Source organism: Erpetoichthys calabaricus, chromosome 1 (genome assembly GCF_900747795.2).
Source record: "Erpetoichthys calabaricus chromosome 1, fErpCal1.3, whole genome shotgun sequence".
Lineage (NCBI taxonomy): Eukaryota > Metazoa > Chordata > Cladistia > Polypteriformes > Polypteridae > Erpetoichthys > Erpetoichthys calabaricus.
Genome location: NC_041394.2, coordinates 233,825,107 through 233,850,743, shown reverse-complemented (window position 1 = coordinate 233,850,743; position 25,637 = coordinate 233,825,107). Strand labels below are relative to the sequence as shown.

Below are 25,637 nucleotides of genomic sequence, written 5' to 3'. Positions count from 1 at the left end.
TTTTGTTCAGCCCTATGTACTATCCTGACTTTTTGTGTTAATATCTGTCCATTGTTGTTTACACCTCTCAATGTATGAGAATTCTGTACATTTAAATAAATGAAGGAGTGTTTTAAAAGGTTGTGTTATGAATGCTGTACTATGTGTATATTCACAAATAAAATACAATGTATTTAATTAATCATATATTAGATCATCTATTCCGATGGCTTGTTTATATCTTTTCATTTTCTTTTTACTTTCCCGCTTTGTGTTTCTGTCACAATGGACCACTTTCATGCCAAAAGCCCTTACCTTCTAAAGGTTTTTGCCCTTATAATGCTTTACCTGCCATCACTAGCCATTTGATAGTCACATGATGGGAGATGTGTCTTAATAAAAGGGAACATACTGTTCCCAAATGCTCAGAGAGCTCCCTGTCTTTAAGACAGTTTTAAAGAGTAACAGTGTAAGTGAACTGTTCAAAACTCACATAATTTGAAGTTATGTTTTATTTATCTTTGTATTTGCATTACGGTTTTTGAATGATTTTTGCCAGCTGGTCTGTCTAGTTGCATGTGTTCTTCAGAAATTAGAAGAAGATTCCTTTTTTAGATTCCTAACTCTTAACTTTTGTCACTCAGGCTGGCCAAATGAACTCATCAACACAACTCATGGACTAGAGAGGCTTAGAGGGGTCTTCATCTATTCACATCCCTCTAAGAAATGTTCCTACATACTATGCTTAACTGGAAGTGTATTACAACTTCCTGGTTTTATGACTTTGCACTTAATTTTAATTTACTGGTATTTATAGTTCTAGAAAATTTTGAAGATTCAAACCCAAAAAAAGAAAAACAAAATGTAAGTGTACAGCATGTACCTTAAGATTTGGACACAGACCACTTCTTTTCATTTCTTCTTTGTACTTTTGGTTCTGAATCTAATTCTGCATGTGTTAAGGGTAATTACCAGAAAACATGTTAGTGTGTGATCTCATCTTCAGAGGCCACTTCTTCAGGTGAGGATCACAGTGGCAGCAGGCCAAACAGTAATCCCAGACTCAACTGTCCCCATCTACAGATTACTGCTCATCTTTAAGATACACTCCATCCAGTGCGTCCTGGGTCTGCCACCAGTTCTCCATCCAGTGGGATGTGCCCAGAGCAGCTCCAGGTGGAGACGTCTGGGGGAGGCATACTTACGTCATGTCCAAACCTTCTCAACTGTCTCCTTTCAACTTGAAGGAGCAGTGACTTTACTCTGAGACTTTCTTGTATTGCTGAGATTCTCACCCCATCACGGATTTTCAGCCCGGTGGATCTGTGAGGAAACCTCATTTCTGCAGCTCATAATCTCATTCTGACTGTGACCTTCAGCAAGCAATCAAGCAATTCTCTGCCAAGTGTGAAGCATCAGGAATGAGGATCAGCACTTCCAAGTCTGAGGTCATGGTTCTCTCTCAGAAAAGAGTGATGGGAGAGCAATTGCCCTTAATGGTTGAATTCAAATTTTTGGGGATTTTGTTCATTAGTGATGGAAAAAGGGAACGAGTGGTTGTCAAGTGGATTGTAGTGTGGCAGTTGTACTGCAGGCACTATGTAGTGGTGATGTCTAATGACAAAACTGAAAATAAAGCAGTTTGTACATATAAAATACCTGAATCATTACACTGTTTTCTTACTATGAAAATCTTAATCTGTCTTTTTTTTCATGAAATTCAGCTGGACATTGCAATTTTCCCATTTTTTTTTGCAAAATACATCAGGCTCTCTTGGATTGCATCAAGGCTGTGAGTGAGCAGCGTTTTTCAACTCCAGCCACAAATTTTCATTTGGCTTGAGGTTCTCATTTTCGCCTGTTTAGGCAGACTTTGTTAACCAAGAGAGACATCAGGACTCTGACTTGGCCACTCCAGAACATGAACAGTGTTGTTTTTAAGCCATTCCTGTGCACCTTTGGCTTTATGTTTGGTGTCCAAGACTATATCATTTTTCCTTGTATTTTGCTGCACTCATTTTACTGTCACAAGCCTTTCAGGGCTTGCTGCACAACAGCATATCTCTCAATTATAAAAGAAAATCTTGAGACAAGACTATTGCCAAGATATTTTTTCCAGTCCCACCCTCCTCTCAATCATCAACCACGCCTACGGTGCTCTCACCTCTCATTTATGTGAATGCTTTTGCCAGACACAGTTCCTGCGCTCTCAGCTCTTACAAATTTTTACATTTTCCTCACTTTAAGTTCCTAATAAAAGACTTATTATGTCCAAATCTTATTGAAGAATTTCATCCCGAAGGGTTATCAACAGAAAAAATGAGTACACGGATAATCCTAGCACCGAGAAACGAAGTCAAACAAATTAGCGTGAAAATTGTCGATCGTTTACACAGCAATGACATGTAAAATTTTAACAGGCGACAAGAAAGGTACATCTTCTGTGGATAACATTAGACACCAAAGGAGAACTTGATATGCCATTCGTAGTAAAACGTTTACAGTTTCCCATTAGAATAGCTTTTGCTATGACAATTAACAAATCACAGGGACAAACATTTGAAAAAGTCGGTTTATTTATTAGAGAGAAAGAAACAATATTCAGTCACGGGCAGTTATACATTGCATTGTCATGATGTAAGTCCAAACACGTAATCAAAATTCAATGCGATATTGACGAAAAGTTAATTCAAAAAATTGTTTTTACTGAAGTTTTACAGTAAAAGTGTTCATTTTTGTCTTAATTTCAAAGCCAAACAACAAATACTTCTAATGCAACATGAAACATAATTTTCTTTCAATTTATTACATTTAACTGTTTTTTATTATGGTTAATTACTTGCTGTAATGTAAAATAGTTGGTTCTATTATGCATATGTAACAATTCCCATGAAAATAACAATCTGTATAAATCTTAAATCCGCTTCCCCGTACGTGAGCAGGAGATCTGAAAAGTGACTAGTGCGTAGCATCGGCCCGGGGGTTGGCGAGCAAAGCAAGCAGGGGGCAGAGCCCCCTACTCTTCAATATTATTCTGCCACTACCATGCTTCATGGTAGGAATGGTGTGTTTCTGATAATATATAGTGTCATTTAGTTAGATGGCTGAAGCTCAATTTAGGCCTCATCACTCCATAGAACCTTCTTTCAGCTGACTTCAAAGTCTCCCTCGTGTCTTCTGGCAAACTCTAGCTGAGATGTCGCGTGTATTATTTCACCTTGCCATTCTCCCATTAAGCTACAACTGGTGAAGCACCTAACAGCAGCTGTTGTATTTACCATCTCTCCACTCTCAGCCAGTGTAGTTTCAGATTATCAGAGGTCTTTTGGTGGCATCCCTCACTTGTGTTTTTCTTGCTTGTGTGAACACCTTTTTCTGACCGGCCAGCTCTAATCAGATTTACAGCTACAATATGCCATACTCTTTAAAAATTTCTTCATGATTGAATTATCTGGACTCCAAGGGATATTCAGTGATTAGGATATTTCCTTTTCTCAATTTTCCAACTTTTGATTTTCAATCATCTTTTCATGGAGCGGCCTAGAGTTTCCTCTTTGTCTTCATTGTGTAGGTTAGTCCAAAATACTGACTGACTGGAAATTGGAACATCAAGATACAGGAGCATTTATGCCACAAATCACTGAATCCCATTGACTACAGACAGGTGATCCCCATTGAAGAAATTATGTGACTTCTAAAATCAATTAGCTGCACCAGTGACAATTTACGTGTGCCATATTAAAGGGGTTAATACTTAAAGCAATCAATTATTTTGTGTTTTATATTTGTAACTAATTAATTTTATTTATGTATGTTAGGGTTTCTATGTGCATAATTTAATTTTTATACAAAATTTCTAGGCTCGTTGACTGTTTTTGTACACGAAAACTTTATGATTGCTCAAGACTTTAGATAACCCACAGGCAAACAGTTAAATGAGTGCTACTGACTTTATCATTTATTTTTATACTGTTTTAAACCTTATTGCAAAATAATTTGTGACAAATTCAAGTTAAACTAATTGACAAATTCCTGTTTAAATAAAAAATGTCTTGAGTATTAAATGTTTTAGGATAAGATTCTAAATCACAAGTGAATACCCAATGCCATAGGTCAAATATGTGATGGAAATGCCTTGTAATCACAGACCTGGATATCTAGAAATGAGGCACTGCTGTATGAATAAACGAATAAAGCTTATTTGTGATGACAATTACAAGCTACAGTATGTCAGCACAATTCTTGTCTCCATTTACTGAGTGGGCAGTTTATTTCAGGGCCTAACCTACTAGCATATTGTGCAACAAGCTGAGAATAAAACCTGGGGAGCTGCTAGTCCAGTGGTTCTCAATCTGTGGGGCGGGCGCAAAAATGTGAAAAAAAGAAAACAAGAATCAAAAATATGAAAAATACATCTATTGAAACCAAAACAAATTAACTTAAACTACAGTACATTCTGATACTAGAAAAATAAATATAGAGTTAGATAAATGTCGATAAAAGTTAAGTAGGTATAATAAAATATGCATCTATGATATATCATTAATTAAAAAAGAACAAATTGGTATTAGTGGGCTCCTTTCAAAAAAAACGTTAGAGGGGGCGCGATTAAAACTGTTATGAAAACTCGGGTCGCAAATACTTAAAGGTTGAGAAACGCTGCACTAGTCCATTGCAGGGCCTTCTCTTACACACATTCACTCACACTTGCTATCAAATAAACTAATATGCAGACCACTAGGATATGGAAGAAACCTCACAAGGATTTGGATTAACCAACTGCACCTGCAGCTCTTAGGCAACACACTGTGCCACCATTTCACCTTCTGAAAAATGTCTCAGTTATTCCATTGCAGGGTTGTGGTGGCCTGCATTCACTTCAGAACCCAATGAGGACAAGACAGAGCTTGAGTTGAAATGGGACACTAGGCTACCACAGTGTACTTTACTTTAAAAAGTGCAAGGCATCCAAAGTCAGTACAGAAAATCCAAGCAGACTTGTCCGAACCTACCAACTCCATACTGACAGAGCTAAAGGGCCCATGAGTCGGCAGCACTATTCACCATTCTAACTTTAATATACAACATGAACTCCTTCAAAAAACACCCTGCTTTCATACTCTAAATGTGACATTTTAAAAAATGATGAATACTTAATGGGGATGTGGTGGAGAGACACGGTCAATAATTTGCACTTTTCTTCCAGGTTGATTACATTTCCTTTAGACTTGTTGTCTGCCAGATAGATCCTGTTTGCATTGCAAATGAAGAACATGACTACATTACCGTCAGATTAATACAGTGAAATCCCCATTTTTTAACTAAATGAAGATTAATTAGTACTGCCTGTTGTGAATGCACAACCTCCAAAGCAGCTCCTTAAAATTATTATTGTTAAATCACTGTCGCTTTCAACATTGCATTAAAGCAGCCAAAATAAAGTGTGCTCTGAAAAGATAAACCAGAATATTAATATTTCACCTGGTACTTAAAATTATTGTCTTTACCTGAGATACACGTGTCATTCCAAAACACATTTTTGGACTGTAAGAGTTATAATGTTTAGCTTTTTAATGCAGATTTTCAAGTTGATAGCATTGAACAGCAGAGCAGGCAACAACTGGTTTAGTTCACAAAAGGTCAAAAGCTGCTTGTTTACTGTAAGCCCTGAACATAAAACCAGTACAGCGGGTCTCCTCTTATAAATCAAGAAAGCCTTTGTCATGTCCTGCCACAAAGTTTAACAGTTGCTGCTCGGAGGGGGGTACCAAATGAGAATGTGGAAGGCAATCTTCATCTGTGTTTTTGGAACCACACTTTGGAAGGTGTCATGCGCCGTGGAGCAAATTCCTCTTCTAATCTGGTCCTTAGAAAGGTGAGTTTAGGCTAACTGCTTGAGGAGAATGCAGTGTTAGTGGGAAAGGGTTAGAAAACTCTGTGAAAGTAAGCTTGGAGGAGAGCTATCTAGTTCCTCCTGTGTTATTTGAGGCAGATTCATGAGAGCATCAAACAAAAGCATGAATACGAACTGAAAAAAAAGCCATCCATTCTGAAATGGTCTCAATGTTTGTGGCAGGTTACAGCCTTAATAAAGTATATGTGCATTACATAGATAGATCTAAGCCATTTGGGCTAGTATGATTGCACATAACATAGATAGATAGATAGATAGATAGATAGATAGATAGATAGATAGATAGATAGATAGATAGATAGATAGATAGATAGATAGATAGATAGATAGATAGATAGATAGATAGATAGATAGATAGATAGATAATATTTAACATTATTTATCTAAATATCTAAAGCCATTTGGACTAGTATGGTTACACATAACACAGATAGATAGATAGATAATATTTAACATTATTTATCTAAAGCCATTTGGACTAGTATGATTACACATTAGATAGATAGATAGATAGATAGATAGATAGATAGATAGATAGATAGATAGATAGATAGATAGATAGATAGATAGATAGATAGATAGATAGATAGATAGATAGATAGATAGATAGATAGATAGATAGATAATATTTAACATTATTTATCTAAATATCTAAAGCCATTTGGACTAGTATGGTTACACATAACACAGATAGATAGATAGATAATATTTAACATTATTTATCTAAAGCCATTTGGACTAGTATGATTACACATTAGATAGATAGATAGATAGATAGATAGATAGATAGATAGATAGATAGATAGATAGATAGATAGATAGATAGATAGATAGATAGATAGATAGATAGATAGATAGACATTCTCTAGGTATGTTTAACAAGCTTTATATACTGTATAGTTAAAGATATGCAGCTTCTTAATCCATTCATCCATCCATTAGTCTATTTATTAAACCATCTTTTTTCAATTCTGGGCTGCTTTAGCGCCTGGTAAAGGCCATAACCAGCTATGGGCATTATGTTCATTCATCACATAGTGCTTGAAATGTGGGACTTGCAGTCATAAATGTACAGAGCAGCACATGGACCTGTGTGCATGATCTAGCACCACAGAAGAACTTCTCCTTCCTTGCATGCTGGAGAGATACTCTGGCCCTTCTTGGCCATGTAATTAGATTCAATATGTTTTAAAATTGATGGATAGATGGAAATGTTTAGTTTAATTGCTGTTGTAAGAACTTTATTATTTGTGTAAAAGCAGGGTGCATTAGATTAAAGTTAGCTTAAGATGCATTATTAGGGAAACATCACAGCATTTACCTTAAAATGTGTGGCCAGGCCCACATAGAAAACACTATGTTTTCACAACAGCTCTGTGCACTCTCTGTTGGGGAAATCTCTGCTCTGCCTGTTTTGGCAACAGTAGAGTCAGTCCAGTTCCAAGTGGATTGTAGCTGTTCCAGGCAGGTTAAAGTGCCTTATGTCCTAGGAGAAGCTGTTGTAAGCAGCCTACTATGGAGGTAATTATTAACTCTGAGTCTTACATTGGGATAAAAGTTGCTTTGAAAGTACAACACAGTCTAAAATTGCAAAAAATGTTTTCAAATTGTACTCAAGTTTAAAGTTTATCTTTCCCAGATTACTTTATGTCTGTTTCTTGTCTGTGATTTTTAAAATTGAGAAGTATCACACACTAGGCAGGCTCCTAACCCTGATGTGATTCATTGCATGGCGCAATCACTCCCACACACACTTTAGACGTTAGCTTGCATTTTTTGATACATGAAAAAAAAATGTAGAGAAAGGGAAACGGAGCAGTCTGAACACAGACATAGACCAGACTGACACCCTGATCTCTGGTGGTGTCATGAAGCAGCAGTGCCCAGAGAAGCACTTTAAATTTTAAATCTTGTATTAACTATATTTCCAAATAGTGTCAGAAGTTGCTTGAATTATTAGATGAGTTACAGGGTTTTAAGAAGAGTTTTAAGGCCCAAGCAGTGTGAATCTTCATAGAACAGATCTGGTAAATTAAAAGTTAATCCAGGGGACAGTATAGATCCTCTGGCATTATTGTGTTTGTTTTATCATTCATTATTAACAGACATATTCAGCCAAGGTGACTTACAAAGAAAACCATAATACGTTGAACACAAGTGATTAGAAAGTACAAAACCTCCCATGTAATGGAGAGCAAAATTTAAACTAGAGACCAAGAATAGATGAAAATGTCAACTCAAATAAAATTGATTTTTTCCACTGTGGCTTCTGATATCCAGGACAAAAGTCAAGATGCAGAAAGATGTCTAAGATATCTCATTATACTTTATCAATACAGGTTCTTTCAAGAGGCACCTGAACATCAACAGATTTACATTTCAGTGTAACTGTGATCCTAAAATGAGTCTCCTTACACACCTAATTGTACATCCATAGGACCTGCTAATTCTTATGTTTGTACTCTGGAGTCTGTCACCTCCACTTCATATGTTCTAGTCAAAGGTCATCAAGATGGTGCAGTGGTTAGTGCTGCTGCCTAACACACCTAGGACCTTATTATCAAGCCACTACCTCCATGGAGATTGCACATTAGCCCTGTGTCTGCACTATTGTTACTGCAGGTGTTCCAGGTTTTCTTTCTACCCTACCAAAGACGGGCAAATTCAGTAAGTCGGTGGTACTATATCAGCCACTATGAGTGTGTGTTGGTTTGTGGGCGTGAGTCAGCTCTTCAAAACAATTACACTCTGTCCAACCCCTCCATGATACTGAATTGCATTATGCTTGTTCGATAATAAATGGATATCAAATAAAAAGAAAAAAAGTTTGAATTTACGTAAGTCGCTCTAATTTGGAGTGCTCATAAGAAATTGAATGATTTACTTCATGAGGTAGAAGTATATAATTAACAAGAATAGTTGCCTCACATATTTGAGATATTAAAATATGTGCTTCAATATAAATATCTAAAGTCTAAATATTCTTGATTCTATTAGAAACGTGTCATTTTTCACCCTCTGATAGAGGTCCATAGAGGGCTAGATCCCTAGTAAAGGGTCATCAATCAAAAATAACATTATATTTGTAATCAATGGCTTTAAAATTGTATAAAACGATACCCCCCACATACTAATGTTTGAAGTTTGTAATTTTTTTAACCTTCTGGGAGAAGCTCTTAGAAGCTACCGTTAAAGAATCCATCCATCCATCCATCCATCCATCCATCCATCCATCCATCCATCCATTTTCCAACCCGCTGAATCCAAACACAGGGTCACAGGGGTCTGCTGGAGCCAATCCCAGCCAACACAGGGCACAAGGCAGGAACCAATCCCGGGCAGGGTGCCAACCCACCGCAGGACACACACAAACACCAAACACACACTAGAGCCAATTTAGAATCGCCAATCCACCTAACCTGCATGTCTTTGGACTGTGGGAGGAAACCGGAGCACCTCTGTTACTGATTCCCATTTTTTTCAAGGATTTTGGAAAGGAAGAACTATGACCCCTCTTAGGGGCTTAACAGTTGGGGCCAGTTGATGTGTTATGCACAACTTCAAGTCCTTCTGACCATATTTGTTGAAGACACCTATTGCTTTACTTTTTATCCTAAGAGTATAACTTCCTGTACAAAATATAATCTAAAATTGGCCTGCAAATGATGGGTTTTCAGGTTCAGAGTGCCAAAAATAGGTTTTCTTGTACAAGTGATTCAGGAGGAACTGGCCAAAATAATAAAAAAAAAACTGTTGTAACAATGCGTTCATAATTTTTTTGAATACAATAAAAAAATCTTCTAGTGTACATTAGCTGAAAGATTTTGTCGCTTCCAAAGAATGAATCTCGTAATGTCTTTATATGGTAATTAAGCTGACAAGGGAAGGTCAAGCATCACATGAACATGATCTCAACCTCTGTGCTTTAAAAAGCTTTAACTTGACAGCTATGGCACTGCTAACAAAGGTCAAGTTCAAGTTTCTTGTCATGTGAATAAACTACAATGAAATCCATATTTGAGTGTCTCTCACAAACTACTGATGAGAGTATCATAAGAACAGCACAGAAAACCAGACAATGAATATAGCATTACACATTGAGTGCAATATATATGTACAATATATACATTACATATATGTCTACATTATATATTGTGTATATATATATTATATATTGTGTGTATGTATATATTATATTTGCATCCGGAAAGTATTCCCAACGCATCACTTTTTCCAGATTTTGTTATGTTACAGCCTTATTCCAAAATGGATTAAATTCATTTTTTTCCTCAGAATTCTACACAGAACACCCCATAATGACAATGTGAAAAAAGTTTATTTGAGATTCTTGCAAATTTATTAAAAATAAAAAAATTGACAAAGCACATGTACATAAGTATTCACAGCCTTTGCCATGAAGCTCAAAATTGATCATCCCCTGATCATCCTTGAGATGTTTCTGCAGCTTAATTGGAGTCCACCTGTGGTAAATTCAGTTGACAGGACATGATTTGGAAAGGCACACACCTGTCTATATAAAGTCCCACAGTTGACAGTTCATGTCAGAGCACAAACCAAGCATGAAGTCAAAGGAATTGTCTGTAGACCTCCGAGACAAGATTGTCTCGACGCACAAATCTGGGGAAGGTTACAGAAAAATTTCTGCTGCTTTGAAGGTCCCAATGAGCACAGTGGCCTCCATCATCCGTAAGTGGAAGAAGTTCGAAACCACCAGGACTCTTCCTAGAGCTGGCCGGCCATCTAAACTGAGCGATCGGGGGAGAAGGGCTTTAGTCAGGGAGGTGACCAAGAACCCGATGGTCACTTTGTCAGAGCTCCAGGGGTCCTCTGTGGAGAGAGGAGAACCTTCCAGAAGGACAACCATCTCTGCAGCAATCCACCAATCGGGCCTGTATAGTAGAGTGGCCAGACGGAAGCCACTCCTTAGTAAAAGGCACATGGCAGCCCACCTGGAGTTTGCCAAAAGGCACCTGAAGGACTTTCAGACCATGAGAAAGAAAATTCTCTGGTCTGATGAAACAAAGATTGAACTCTTTGGTGTGAATGCCAGGCGTCATGTTTGGAGGAAACCAGGCACCACTCATCACCAGGCCAATACCATCCCTACAGTGAAGCATGGTGGTGGCAGCATCATGCTGTGGGGATGTTTTTCAGCGGCAGGGACTGGGAGACTAGTCAGGATAAAAGGAAAGATGACTGCAGCAATGTACAGAGACATCCTGGTTGAAAACCTGCTCCAGAGCGTTCTTGACCTCAGAATGGGGCGACAATTCATCTTACAGCAGGACAACGACCCTAAGGACACAGCCAAGATATCAAAGGAGTGGCTTCAGGACAACTCTGTGAATGTCCTTGAGTGGCCCAGCCAGAGCCCAGACTTGAATCTGATTGAACATCTCTGGAGAGATCTTAAAATGGCTGTGCACCGACGCTTCCCATCCAACCTGATGGAGCTTGAGAGGTGCTGTAAAGAGGAATGGGCAAAACTGGCCAAGGATAGGTGTGCCAAGCTTGTGGCATCATATTCAAAAAGACTTGAGGCTGTAATTGCTGTCAAAGGTGCATCGACAAAGTATTGAGCAAAGGCTGTGAATACTTATGTGATTTCTCAGTTTTTTTATTTTTAATAAATTTGCAAAAATCACAAGTAATTTTTTTCATGTTGTCATTATGGGGTGTTGTGTGTAGAATTCTGAGGAAAAAAATGAATTTAATCCATTTTGGAATAAGGCTGTAACATAACAAAATGTGGAAAAAGTGATGCGCTGTGAATACTTTCCGGATGCACTGTATTACTGTGAGAGAGAGATTTATAATTTATGTGCGTACTTTGAGAATCATAAATTATATAAAGTCATGTTCTTCCTTGTTTCCAAATTCCTAGTAGAGGATTTCCATATTTCATTGCAATACTTCTTCCTCTGAATCATACCATGTTATAATGTCACAGTCTGGCATTTTAAAATTCTGTTCATCCTGCCCGACTTACCTCTAAGTGCCTCCTTTACAGAAGGGTACATCAGGTCCATCTAAGCTTTCACCCAAATATTCAAAATAAAAATGACAGTTTTATGCTTTGATCATGCATCCAATTGTGATTGGAACGCTTAAAGTATCATCATGCATGATATGAAACACACACTTACTTAAAACTTACTTATTTCTTACCTTACTATCGGTTTTCATTTCTAATCCTCACAAAGCCGTAAAACATACCCACTGTATTGAATAATGATAATTAATTGGCATATAAGATGAGCTATCCACAGTTAACCTCATCCTTCTACAACTTGCTTTGCTCTAACCCTTGACCTAATTTTCTTAAACTACTTAATCCAATGCACACTAAACTCATCGTTATTTATGCAGTATACAGTGCACAATATACTTTGGATAAACAAATCACTATTACATGAATTATTTCACAAAGATCTTGGCCAATGCATTTTTATTTTTTCTTGTTCAGAAATCTATTTAAATTGTATTTTTGCAAAATACAGCTGCATTGCTTTACATTTTTTGTACTGCTTACTTAGAAAATAATTCTCTTTTATGTGTAATTTGTTTCTTTCAGTTCTGTCTGGCAACACCAAGCCTACACTTATGAAGGCCACATTACCACAGAAGATGAGCTGAAAGATGTTTTGCAGCCTCTTTTTAAACAGAATAACAGGAATATTGTGCTGTTTCTCCAAGATCAGGTCCAATCAAATGGCATGAAATCTGGCTGTTATCTTCTTGGGCTGTTAGAATGACTCTGACATTTGCTTGTTCTTCATTTTGCAGCTAATCCTTGAAGACTTTATCAGCTATGCCACACATGAGGGAAATGCAGGACCATTTCAGAACTTACAGGCAAGTATCTCCCTTTAGCAAATTACGGGCAATGCAACATGGCACACAATTCAAGAAATTTTAGGGGTTTTTTCTTGTTATCATTTAGACAAGAAGTCAACTTTGTCATTGACTATGGGGTAACACTTTAGACCACGGGTGATAAGGGCTTGCTGTAGTGCATCTGCTAGTCACATAATGATGTTGTACAGTATGTAAAACAATGCAGATGATGTTTAAGAATAAAAGCAAGTTGCAGAGTGCAAGTCAAGGGAGTTTATGCTTAAGCTATATAACACACTGGTGAGACCTGATCTGAAGCACTGTGTTCAATTTCTAAGTCCATATTACAGTGACTAGGCTGATTCCCAGACTGAAAGTTACAAAATTATGTGGAAATCCTCCAATTTATTGAGTTCAGACATTTCACAGGCTCAGAAAATCAAGCATCTACCCATGCAATCTCCATTGTCAAACATTGGCACTAGATTGGGTCATACTGAAGATCTCACTGACTTTAAACATGACATTGTCTTAGGGTGCCATTTTTGTCACATCTAGTGCTATTATTACGAAGTGGAAGAGTCTGCAGTCTTACAGAATACTGGTTCATTACTAGCACTCTATTCTTCTTTACTGGGTTGTGTGGTTCCTCATAAATACCTAGATAGATAGATAGATAGATAGATAGATAGATAGATAGATAGATAGATAGATAGATAGATAGATAGATAGATAGATAGATAGATAGATAGATAGATAGATAGATAGATAGATAGATAGATAGATAGATAGATAGATACTTTATTAATCCCAGGGGGAAATTCACATACTCCAGCAGCAAAAATATTAAATTAAAGAGTAATAAAAAATGCAGGTAAAAAACAGACAATAACTTGAATAATGTTCAACGTTTACCCCCTCTGGTGGAATTGAAGAGTCGCATAGTTTGGGGGAGGAATGATCTTCTCAGTCTATCAGTGGAGCAGGACAGTGACAGCAGTCTGTCACTGAAACTGCTCTTCTGTCTGGAGATGACACTGTTTAATGGATGTAGTGGATTCTCCATAATTGATAGGAGCCTGCTGAGTGCCCGTTGCTCTGCTACGGATGTCAAACCGTCCAGCTCTATGCCAACAATAGAGCCTGCCTTCCTCACCAGTTTGTCCAGGCGTGAGGCATCCTTCTTCTTAATGCTGCCTCCCCAGCACACCACTGCGTAGAAGAGGGCACTCGCCACAACCATCTGATAGAACATCTGCAGCATCTTACTGCAGATGTTGAAGGATGCCAGTCTTCTAAGGAAGTACAGGCGGCTCTGTCCTTTCTTGCACAGAGAATCAGTATTGGCAGTCCAGTCCAATTTATCATCCAGCTGCACTCCCAGGTATTTATAGGTCTGCACCCTCTGCACACAGTCACCTCTGATGATCACGGGGTCCATGAACATATCCATGTCCATACCTAGTAGAACACTAACAGATTAAGAAAACTTGTAAGCAAGAGTCCGTTTCAAATCATGACCTATCTGTATTTCACAAATCTGTTACAAACTTTTCATTGTTATTTACTCTATAGATCCTGTTATGGATCCAAATAAATAAAGGTTCTTCCTGGAACTTTGATGTGGATGGGTCATTTGGGAACCAAAATTGGTTCCCCTGTGGCAACGCTCTGAAGAACTACTCTGGCACCTTTATTTTTAAGAGTGTGGGAGCAACAACAGCTCAGCCTCAAAGGGGTAGACCATGCAAACTCACAGAGCAAAGATGCCAAGTGCTGAACTGCATGTGTAAAAATCGCCTGTCCTCTGCTGCATCTTTCAGAACAGAGTACCAAACTGCCTCTGGAAGTAACATCAGTACAAGAACTGCACATTGGGAGCTTCATGAAATGAGTTTCCTTGGCCACAAACAGCCTAAGATCACTATGTGCAATTCCATGTGTGGTCAAAAGCCATTGGACTCTGGAACAGTGGAAATGTGTTCTCTGAAGTGATGAATCACACTTCACTATCTGGCAGTCTGATGGATGAATCTGTGTTTGGTGGCTGCCGGGTAAAGACCACCTTCTGGACTGCATAGTGCCTACTGTAAAGCTTGGTGGAGGAAGAATAATGGCCTGCTGTTCAGGAGTTGGGTTATTCAACTGGATTCCAGTGAAAGGCATTGCTAATGCTATAGAATACAACATTTTAGACAATTCTGCTCTTCCCATTTTGTGGCAACAGTTTGGGGAAGAACCTTTTCTGTTCCCTTATACACAAAGCCATGTCTATGAAAATAGTTTGGTGTAGATGGACTCGAATGGCCTGCACAAGAGCCCTGACCTCAACTCTGTTAAACACCTTTGGGATGAATTGAAATTGCTGATTGCGAGCCAGCTCTTCTCATCCAATATTAGTAAATGAACTCACAAATGCTGTTTTAGCTGAATGGGCACAAATTCCCATAGATACACTCCAAAATCTGGTAGAAAGCCTTCCCAGAAGAGTGGAGGCTGCCACAGTTGCAAAGCAGGAGAACTTCATTTTAATACCAATGGTTTTGCAATGGGATGCCCAACAAGCTCATATATACTGTAGGTGTGATGGTCAGATGTCCACAAACATTTGGCTATGAAGTGAGCTATGAGGAGAGATTGAACGAGCTGAACCTCTTCAATTTAAACAAACTGAAACTAATAGATGACATGATTGAAATGCTCAAAATTATAAAAAGAATTTGTAAAGTGGATAACTGCTGTGATATTTCTGAATTAAACATTAATTAATTAATCTTATTAAACTGGATGTAGATAAGTTTTAAGTGTCATTAGCTGTCCCAAGCCTTCAAGATTTCAGTATTCATCATTAATACCCATGGTGTACTGTTTCAGTGGAAGTTGTGTGTAATTTACGTATCCATTTTGATTCATCACTTACTACTGAGTCTCACATTGGCTCACTTACCAAAAAACGTATTATCATCTTCACAATAGTGCTTAGCTTTGCTGGTTACCCAATAGGAGAGATGCAGAAACAGTTGAGCATTCTTTCATTATTTCTCATCCTGACTATTGTAACTCCCTGTTTAAATACTCTAAAATGTGCTTCTAAGTGTTCTCACACACTCAGAACACACCACTCCTGTTCTTTAACATTTGCACTGGCTGCCTGGTTCTTCAAATATCGAATATAAACTTGTGCTCATTACTTTTAGAGTTTTATAAACTAACTCCATCACATCTTGCTCCCCTCATTAAGTACTGTACATCCAATGGTCCTGCAGACCAAACACTCTTCCTGGAGTAACACATCACTCAGTGTCATGGAACTCTTTATCTCAATGTTCTTTTAAACATAAATTGACAACTTTTCTGTTTGATCCGTCTTCAGTCTTATATTTTTAACTCTTGTATTGTTATGATGATATACAGTATCTTTCTGTTGTTATTATTTGTTTCTGCCATCTTATTCTTTTAAATAATATGTAAAGTGTCCTTTTTATTTTACAGATATCTTTCACCAAGCACTGACTTCTCTTTTTTCAGTTCTATTTACAAGATAACCCCATTTCACAATGGCTTAGCTAATACAGTTTTGTTTCTGAGGGGTCTCAAAAAAAGCTCACGACCTTTAACCTAAGTGGATTTGAGAAAGTTATCTTATGTTTAGACTTCAAATGCAGCACAGAAACACACTGTGTGTTCTAGTAATTTTGTCTGCTAAATACTCCTTGCTCAAACATGTCACCTTCTGCCAGTGATATCTCCTTTGTTTTCCATTCACAGAAGGAGATTGAGTCATCTGCTTCACACCTGATTTTACCAGCCGTAAACTGGAGGGCTGCAGCAAAACTGCCCCAGTACTTGCAAGAAGAAGCTGAATGGCAAATCTTTAATGTGGAGCAATTTCCTGTTAAGACCTTTGAAGCGAATTTAACCAAACCCAGCTTGTTCATCATCAAGCTGCCAGCTACTGGGAGGTAAAGCTTCACTTGTTAATAGGTACCCACACATATTTTGATATGTGGTGCTGACAAATGCTGTTTTTTAAATGCAATAATAGGTAGCATAAAAGCATAAACAATATCTCTGTTAAGTATTAACCACAAGATTGTGGCTATTAATGAGCAAAATTTGACACTCTTCCTCCAAATTCACAGCCATTTTTTCATTTCTGAGATTTTACATTTCAGAACACAACTGACAATTATACTAAAATAAGATATATCTCACATATTTTGTATGTAACAAAGATACACTAACATGAGGGAATTGTGTGCAAAATATTAAGTATACCTCATGTATACCTTTAAGCAAAGCAAATAAGGCTCATCTTGAACATTGCTATCATTTTCTGCTCTATTTACATCAATCTGCTCCCTTAACACAGACGTGTGTTGAATACTCTTATGCTGTACGTTATTACTTTGAATTGTGCCCTTGTTTGCCTTGTAAATTCATTTTAAGTAATTACTGTAAATGCTTACTAGCACTTATATTCACTCATTCTTGTGAAGAGAGCTATTTTTCTTATAGATGATAACCTGCTTCCACATCAAATACAACTGACTGTCTAATTTTGCCCTTCTATGGTTGTATCCCAGCAAATATTACCTTACAAAAAATAAAAATGATATAGCCAAAATGTATGCGGACATATCTTTGAGTTTAATATAAAATACTGTATACTGCTCAAAAAAGTAAGGGAATGCTTAATCATCACAGTCTAACACCAAGTTAGTTAAGCTTCAGGGATTTCAATTTGTCCAGTTAGGAAGCACCAGAGATTGTGAATCAACTTCAAATGCTTTGGTGCAAATGAAAGTGACAACAGGTGCGCTGGAGGGGCAACAGCAAGTCCACTGCCTAAATGGGAATGGTTTTGAAGTTGGTGGCTGCAGACAATTTCTCTCTCCTTATTCTTTTTGACTAATTCTTCTCTAGTTTTGCATTTTGTTAGTGTCCTTGTCACTACTGGTAGAGCGAGACAGTATCTGCAGCCAATTCAGGTTTCAGAGGTAGTCCAGCTCCTTCAGGATTGCACATCCATACATACCGTCACAAGATTTGCTGTGTCTCCCAGCACAGTCTGAACAGCATGGAGGAGATACCAGGAGATTGTCCGTTACACAAGGAAAGCTGGACAGGGCTGTAGAAAGGCATCAACCCAACAGCAGGACTGGCATCTTCTCCTTTTGTGTGAGGAGGAACAGGAGGTGCAGTGCCAGAACCCTACAAAATTGCCTCCAGCAGGCTACAGGTGTGCATGTTTCTGGCCAAATTGTCAGAAACAGACTTCATGATGGTCCTCTGCTCACCATGCAGCTCAATTACCATTCAGCAGAGAATATCACAATTGTTAGCTCTGCCATTGGCTCCCCGTTCTCTTCACAGATGAGAGCAGGTTCACAATGAGCACATGTAACAGACGCGAGAGAGCCTGGAGATTCCATGGTGAACGTTATGCAGCCTGAAATATCATCCAGCATGACTGGTTTGGCTGTGGGTCAGTGATGGTCTAGGGAGGCACAGATCTCCATGTCCTATGCAACGGTACCCTGACTGCTGTTAGGTACCAGGATGAAATCCTCAGAGCCATTTTCAGACCTTATGCTGGTGCAGTAGGCCCTGGGTTTCCCCCTGGTGCAGGACAATGCCCAACCTCATGTGGCCAGAGTGTGTAGGCAGTTCCTGGATGATGAAGGAATTGATGCCATTGCCTGACCCACACATTCCCCAGACCTGAAGCCAATTGAGAACCTCTGGGAAGTTATGTTTTGCACTGTCCAGGAGGTCATTGATGCCCTGATCCAGATCTGGAAGGAGATCTCTCAGAACACCATCCTCCATCTCATCAGGAGAATGACTAGACATTGTCGGGAGTGCATTCAGACAGGTGTGGGCCATACACACTTCTGAGTCAAATTATGAGATGCCGTCTTGAAATTCAGGCAAGTTGGATCAATACCAAGTTAATATTATAAAAATATACTGCAATATACAAAAATAACATCTTAAAATATAAACTAGAAAATAGATAGAACAATATAAGTTGTATTTGCAGTATATTTCAAAATATAATAGTTTCTACAATGCCTCTAGTATTTGAAAGTATATAAAGAAGTACATTCTTGTATTTTGGAATGTTAATAGTAATATGCAAAGGAAGCTATAATTTACATGTTGTTTTATCCCTAATGTATTTTATTACGTATTTTAAGATATGATCATGTAGGTATGCCTTTTTAAAATATATTTTACACATATTTTATTTTTTAATTGGAAATTTATATTTATATGCTTGTTAATAAACTGCTTGATGCTGCTGTCTCACAGCTCCAGGACCTTCTTTTTGGTGCACGATGCTCTGCAAGACTCCTAAAGTGCACAATCAGCTTCTTAGATTTGCATATCAAGTTGTTGTTATTATAATATTCAGTAAGCTGTTTATGCTGCTCTCCATAGTTTTCTAGTTGCTGTTGGTATCAAGACCCACTTCTGTTGTGTCATCAGTAAACCTGACCAAGGAGTTTGTTTCCTGTTTGGTAGCACAATGATGTGTAAACATGGAAGTCAGCCATAGGCCTAGCATACAGCCTTTAAGTACTCCGTTGTTCGAAATGACACAGTTCCATGTGTCTTCAGCAAACCTGACAGTCTGAAGTCTACCAGTCAGGAAGTCCTCAATCCAGTTACACCGGGTGGTGTTCAGTCCAAGTGCACTGGGCTTTACTGCTAGTTCCATGATGTTGGTTTTGAATATGGAGCTAAAGACAATAACCAGCAATCTCATGTTTCTTTTGTAAAAGCAGGTTAATGCTATATGGATATCTGTGGGTGGTATGTCCTTCTGTGCTAGGCAAAACGGTGCAAATCCTGTGTTTCAGGCATTCTGGACTTGATCTGTGCCATGATGAAGTGCTTCAAGAACTTCATGATAGTAGGGACTGGTGGCACAAGCTGGTAGTCATTCAGACATAATGATGGCTGTGGCTGTCTTGAAGCATGTGGGCACTGTAACTCAAGCTGGGGGCATACTGAAGATGGCATAGGATATGTCCAGCACCTGATCAGTGCCTTGGATAGAGCATGGACATGCAGATTTGTGACTGTTCCTTCACACTGGAGATCTTCTTAGTTCATTTAAGGACAGCTTAAGAACTTCACATGGAAGAGCTATTTGTGTTGCTATTTATGAGTTGTTTGATTCAGAACAGAAGGTGAAAAGCTCATCAAGGAAGGGTTGCTGCACAGGAGACTTCACTGTTATAGTCTGTGACTCCCTGAACGCGTTGCCCCATGCCCTGTGGTTTTATGGTGTTGGGGAAAGAGTTTTCTCCTTGCATTTTATAGTTTTGATGTCAGCTTTGAACTTGCTCCTGGCTGCTCTCAGTGCCTTCTTCTTGCCAGATTTAAATGCTGCATCATGGGCTTTAAGAAGAGAACAGAGTTTAAAGTTCAGATCTGTAAGCTGAATAATAGGTTTTTGCATTTTGTGCCAAAGTTCAACAGAGTCTGATAATCATAAGAAATACATACATACATGAGGAACTGAGTTTCCAACATAAGCAAAATGCTTCAAATAACAATTAGAGTGCACCACCGTCAGGGAATTACTGGAGACATTGTATGTATGTGTGCTGCCATCTTGTGCAAATTAAAAGATGAATGAGTGAAAAACACTGATGCTCTTGTGAAATTTTAAAGTGGAATTCCTTACTGTTAATCGTTTCATGAGCCATTTTAATACAAGTGGTAAAAAACACTTAGTGGAGCCGTCATTTATATCTTCCCTCATGCATAAAATGTATACAAATAAATAGATAGCACAACCTAATTGTAAGAATCATAGACTCCCACATTCAAGATAGTCCCTTTTTAGGACGAGACATGACTTTTTCAGAGAGATACTTTCAAGTACCACGAGACGAGACTTTGTGCCAAGAGATTTAACTACACCCGGGGCCAGAAATAAAAGATAAAGAATAGACGACAAAGTAGAATGTTGTAAAGAGGTTTCCAAAACGTTGGCACGATACACATCCAGAGCAGTTTAGAAATAATGAAAGTACTAAAATTCGAAAGACTCAGAAAAATGATAGTAAAGGTCGCATTAGCGCAAATTATTACTTGGTGAAATAACGGAACAGCAAAAGGAGATCAAATATATTGTTCAGATTTAAACTTTAAGTCAGAGACTTGTAGATCATCTAATTCATGTTGCCATCAGGGAAAAGTAGTGTTTCTTCCCAATGAAGAGGTGTATCCGCGAGAATTAAAAGATTTGTTGTTTGGTGAAAGTGAAATCCATATATGCAAGCGGCAGAGACGTGAAGTGGCTGGCGAAGTGAGCAGGGGGCAAAGCCCCCTAGTAATACAGTGAGTGACCAATTACAATTATAAAATACAAACGTCATTAATATAGGAACAAAAATGACTGGAAAAATAAGATGTGAGCAGTGAGAAAAAGGGTAAGGATATAACCAAGAAACAGTCACACATAAAGCAAAAAAGAAATAGTAAAAAAAATCCAATTTTTAGGAATCATTAGCCTGAGCGGAGAGTCTGAAGTGAGGCATGCAGACAGACGCTTTGTATCCTTTGGACTGTCAGCCAGCGTGGACGTTGTTTAGTCGGCTCCTAATTGCTGCACAGAGTTGATCATTGATCTTCTGAACGAAATACACAGAAACCATTAATTCCACCATCATGTTTATAAAAATGTTTTAAAAATTGTATTTAAAATCAAGCATAATTAGTAAAATATACTGCTATTTACACTTCAGTCCTTCTTGAGCATCCCAGATATTGAAAAATACTGTTTGAATGATCTAATGTTACTTCTCTATTAACTCAAATGACAGTGCAGTCCTCCTAAAGTCCCTGCTTGGTCTGCTCTTGTTAATTTAAATAATGTGAATATGTCACTGTTAACAATTTAGTAATTAGAACCTTGTTATTTTAATAAAATAAGCACTCATGCATCCATCAGGCATAAACAGAATCATAAATTCACTAAAATGTAGACAATTTTCTCAGAAGAGCTGAGTGAACATTGTCAATAATAAAGGTCCCAGGCTGCCTTTTCTTTAAGAAAACTTTCTTATCATTTACTCTGTACAACATTCTATGCAGAGTGCCAGTCCCATACCCTTTCCACAAGAGCTGGGACTTTCTGTACCTCTCAGACACAGCATTGCCATTTGCATGCTTTGCAGAAGCGCTGACTGCAAGGGATGCCAATTCACGATAAAAATAAAGTATAGGTTAATTATAGTCAACATTTTCTTTTCCATTAACAGTAGTAATGAATTATAATCTGAATCTAAGAACAATAATTACTGTTAAAGAGATGTAACTAGTACTTTGATTAAAGCAAACTCAAGGAAGAGATATCTGCACATATCAACAAATATGGAAGACATTACCTCGATAGTAATTTGTGTTGATTTAAATGCTCCTATTTTCAATTTCATTTTGTTCATCATTATTTTATGCTATACGGGGTGCATCTTTAATTTTTGCCACCCTTCATCAACATGCTTCACTAGATTAGCCCCCAAATAGAAAATAAAACAAATCCAAACACTTAAAGTAAATATGTAAAAAGAACACACAGAGAAACGCTTCTTTGGCCAAAAAAAAAAAGACAGATATTAGTCTCCATTTTCGCCTTTTATCCACACTAACCAAATATCTTAACCCCCAAAAATAGAGCCTTTTGAAATTGCTGTCCAGAGCCAAATAATTCTGACAGTACTGGCTTGGAATTTCAGTGTGAACAGGGTCATAGTATAGTAAAGGTATTATAGTTGTTGATTACATTTGTTAAATACACAGTAAATTACAGAAGCACTGCATGTGATCAGTGAGCAGCTCTCTTGTCCTTGTAGGTTATTGATAAACAAACCAGTAGAGCTGAGCAGCTGGCAAGACTGGGTCAAAGATCAAAGCCTGAAACAAAAATGCTTACTGATGGTAAAAATGATAACTAACAGATGCACCCCTTTTGTTCTCTATATCAATGGCTCTCAATGTTCAGTCCTGAGTGTCCCCCAGGCTTTTGTTCTACTCAGTTTCTCATTGTTACTATTAATTGATTTCATTGGCTAATTTGCTGATCCATGTTTTTCCTTTTATCTTGCATTTAGAAAAGTGCAGTAGTGTCATATTTACAATTATAGGAAATTATGGCATATTACTAGATTTTCTTGTAAACACTTTTCACTTTTTCTCTGGAGTTTGCTTTCTTAATTGTATCTGAAAACTAACATTAATGTTGGCCAGAGCAGAAACCAGTGCATATGAGAAACTACTTCAGTGTTACCCATTTTTGTGCTTATTGGTAAATAACTGTTGTATAAGAGAACACCGAAAAAAGAAAAAGATTTGAAGATCCACCCTGTATATTGTCATTAGTGTTAGTCAATAGTTCTGTAGAGTAATCTCAAAAGACTGAGTCCAGTATGGAACTGACTGGAGGAGGCAATTGACTGGCTTTATAGGCAATGGGAAGGAAGAGGAGGGTCCAGCAGGGCAGAAGTGAAAGTGTGGTCAATGGGAAGGTTTGGGCTGGAGAGGGAAGTGGAAGTTGGTTAGGCTTTAGCTAGTCTTCCCTTCTGGGGTTCTGCAGATGAGGGAGAAGAGACATTAGTGCACATCATTAACCCCTGACCTGGCGTTTTACCTTTAGTTAAGCCCATAGACTGCCTCCCATGCTCACATGTGTGACACTGTCTAAATAACCAGAACATTAAACAACAAAAAAAGAATGTTTAAAAGGAAAAATAATGAATTTTTACCCATCTAAGGGGCCTGAGTTGCCTCGAAAGCTTGCATATTGTAATCTTTTTAGTTAGCCAATAAAAGGTGTCATTTGGTTGGCTTTTCTCTACATTCATAATGGCTAACACGGTACAACACCCTAGTACTACCCATCTAACACATATAGATCCCTGCTTCATTCCGTAAAAATATAGTATAAACTGCTTGTAATGTCCAGATCATTGTAATAAAACATAAAAAAACTAGCATATTTTTTTTTCCACTGTATGTACGATGATTACTTTAGTGGATAATAATTACCATCCCTTTTTTATTTAGGTGTATGCATTGATTTGTCATAGGATGTGTGCTTTTTATATTATTTATTTGTCATTGTTGTACTTGCACCATTTACAGATGTAGCTTATTGTAGTGGTAAAATGACAATAAAGGCTTCCTTCCTTCCTATATAATGGCTTCCTTAATTGAGGTAGGAGTCCACTTAAGATAAAAAATGGTTTGAGACAAAAACCTGCAGTCACAGTCGGCTGCACTAGAACACCAATAAACATGAAACATTACCTCAAGCAACAGATTCAGGTAGTCTGTATTAGCATTGTGATGTCTGAGTCCCTGTCTTGCACCCCAAAACACGAGGCTGAGTCTCATTACTTTAGCAAAACCAGCTTTATTCAACTTGAAACAGGAACAGCAGAGTTATTCATTGCAATGAGAGCTAACATTCTCCTATACACAGACACAGCATATGGGCATAGTCGGAGCCAGGTCAGTGGCCAAGTTATACTGTTCCCTGTCCCTTGCATCACCCATCGGTGACAGCCGTGTATATCGTGATCTTGATCGGCTCATAGTTGTTTCTGCGGCGGTATGCTGCTGCACTGTGAACCTATGGTTGTCTCAGCAATGGAGAAGCAGTCCTCCACAGTCGTGGCAGGCACACTTTGGTGTGCCGCCCCGTTGCGGGGTCCTGAATGTGTTAAGAAACCTCATAGCATAATGCAGTTCTAGTGATAAGGCTTCACAGATCCAATGAAACAGGGTCAAGTAAATACAATAGCCAACATATACTGCAGAAAAAATGTTCCAGGTTTTAGGATCTATAAAGAATGTAGAAATATAGTACAAAAGAGTGTGGTGCAAGTCAATAGTGAGAGTAGATGAAGGTGTACTATAGTAAGGAATAAAGAAATAAATGCTTGTTTCCAGTGAGGGTGCAGTGTAGGATTAAGTGGACATTACCCATTTTACCAGACTTTAGTGGCACACAAGGCCTTCTAAGACAGCAGATTTAACAGGGATTCAGAAGTTCAGCTGCCCCATCCACATGCATTCCAGACTGAATGGCTGAACTGGTGAGCCCTGATAACAAAGGCATAAATCAGAGTTGAGCTAACACCTCTGCAGAGACTCTTTCAGACAAAACAATGCTCAAATGGAAGTTCATTTTAGGCTTGTAACTGAAAACTGAACTCTGGCTGGATGTGATGAAGAAAATAAAGTATCTATAAGTATTGTGAGATATGCCCGGACACCACCAGACTGAGACCACATCTCTATAAAAAACACACGTTTATTTAACATAGTCCCACACAGCACACAGTGCTCCCAGCACCAATCACCCCTAATACGGGCCTTTCTCACACTGTCTGTGGGCCGCCTCTTCCTCTCTCCATGGGAGCTTCATCCTGCTCCCACTCCCGACTCTAGCTCCCAGACTGTATGTTCACCCGGACGTGCTCCAGGTGCTTGATGATGCTCTTCCGGTAGCACTTCCTGGTGTGGCAGAAGTGCTGCTCTTTCACCCAGAAGCACTCCGGGTGTCGGCTCTTCTTCCATCTTTCCGGGAGTGGCGGAAGTGAATGTTTCCCGTCCTCCATGAGGTTCGGGGCGCCCCCGGCAGTGGCCACGGGCCCCAATGGGCTTGAGCCTCCTTGCTCCTCTTCCATGGTCCTCTCCAGATCCAGGGCAGTTGCCCCCTCATGGCAGAACGTATATGCCACCTCCCAGTCCTTCCAGGCATCCTGGCTGGGTCTGTTCCCCAGCCTCCTGTGACAGTAGGCACTGGATCTACAACTGGGAGAGACTTTGCTCCAATCATCAGAGCTTACTCCTTTGTTCA

General features: G+C 38.5%; 1 protein-coding gene across 1 annotated transcript in view; it reads left to right on the top strand.

The window, feature by feature from the left end:
• Positions 1–5,685: 5,685 nt before the first annotated feature.
• LOC114660048 (V-type proton ATPase subunit S1-like) overlaps positions 5,686–25,637 on the top strand; it is a 65,051-nt gene continuing 45,099 nt past the window's right edge. Inside the window, exons 1-4 of the mRNA XM_028812567.2 lie at positions 5,686–5,854; positions 12,489–12,615; positions 12,701–12,769; positions 16,520–16,713. Coding sequence (XP_028668400.1) covers positions 5,751–5,854; positions 12,489–12,615; positions 12,701–12,769; positions 16,520–16,713 — 494 coding nt within the window. The 5' untranslated portion in view covers positions 5,686–5,750. The remainder of the gene's footprint in view (positions 5,855–12,488; positions 12,616–12,700; positions 12,770–16,519; positions 16,714–25,637) is intronic.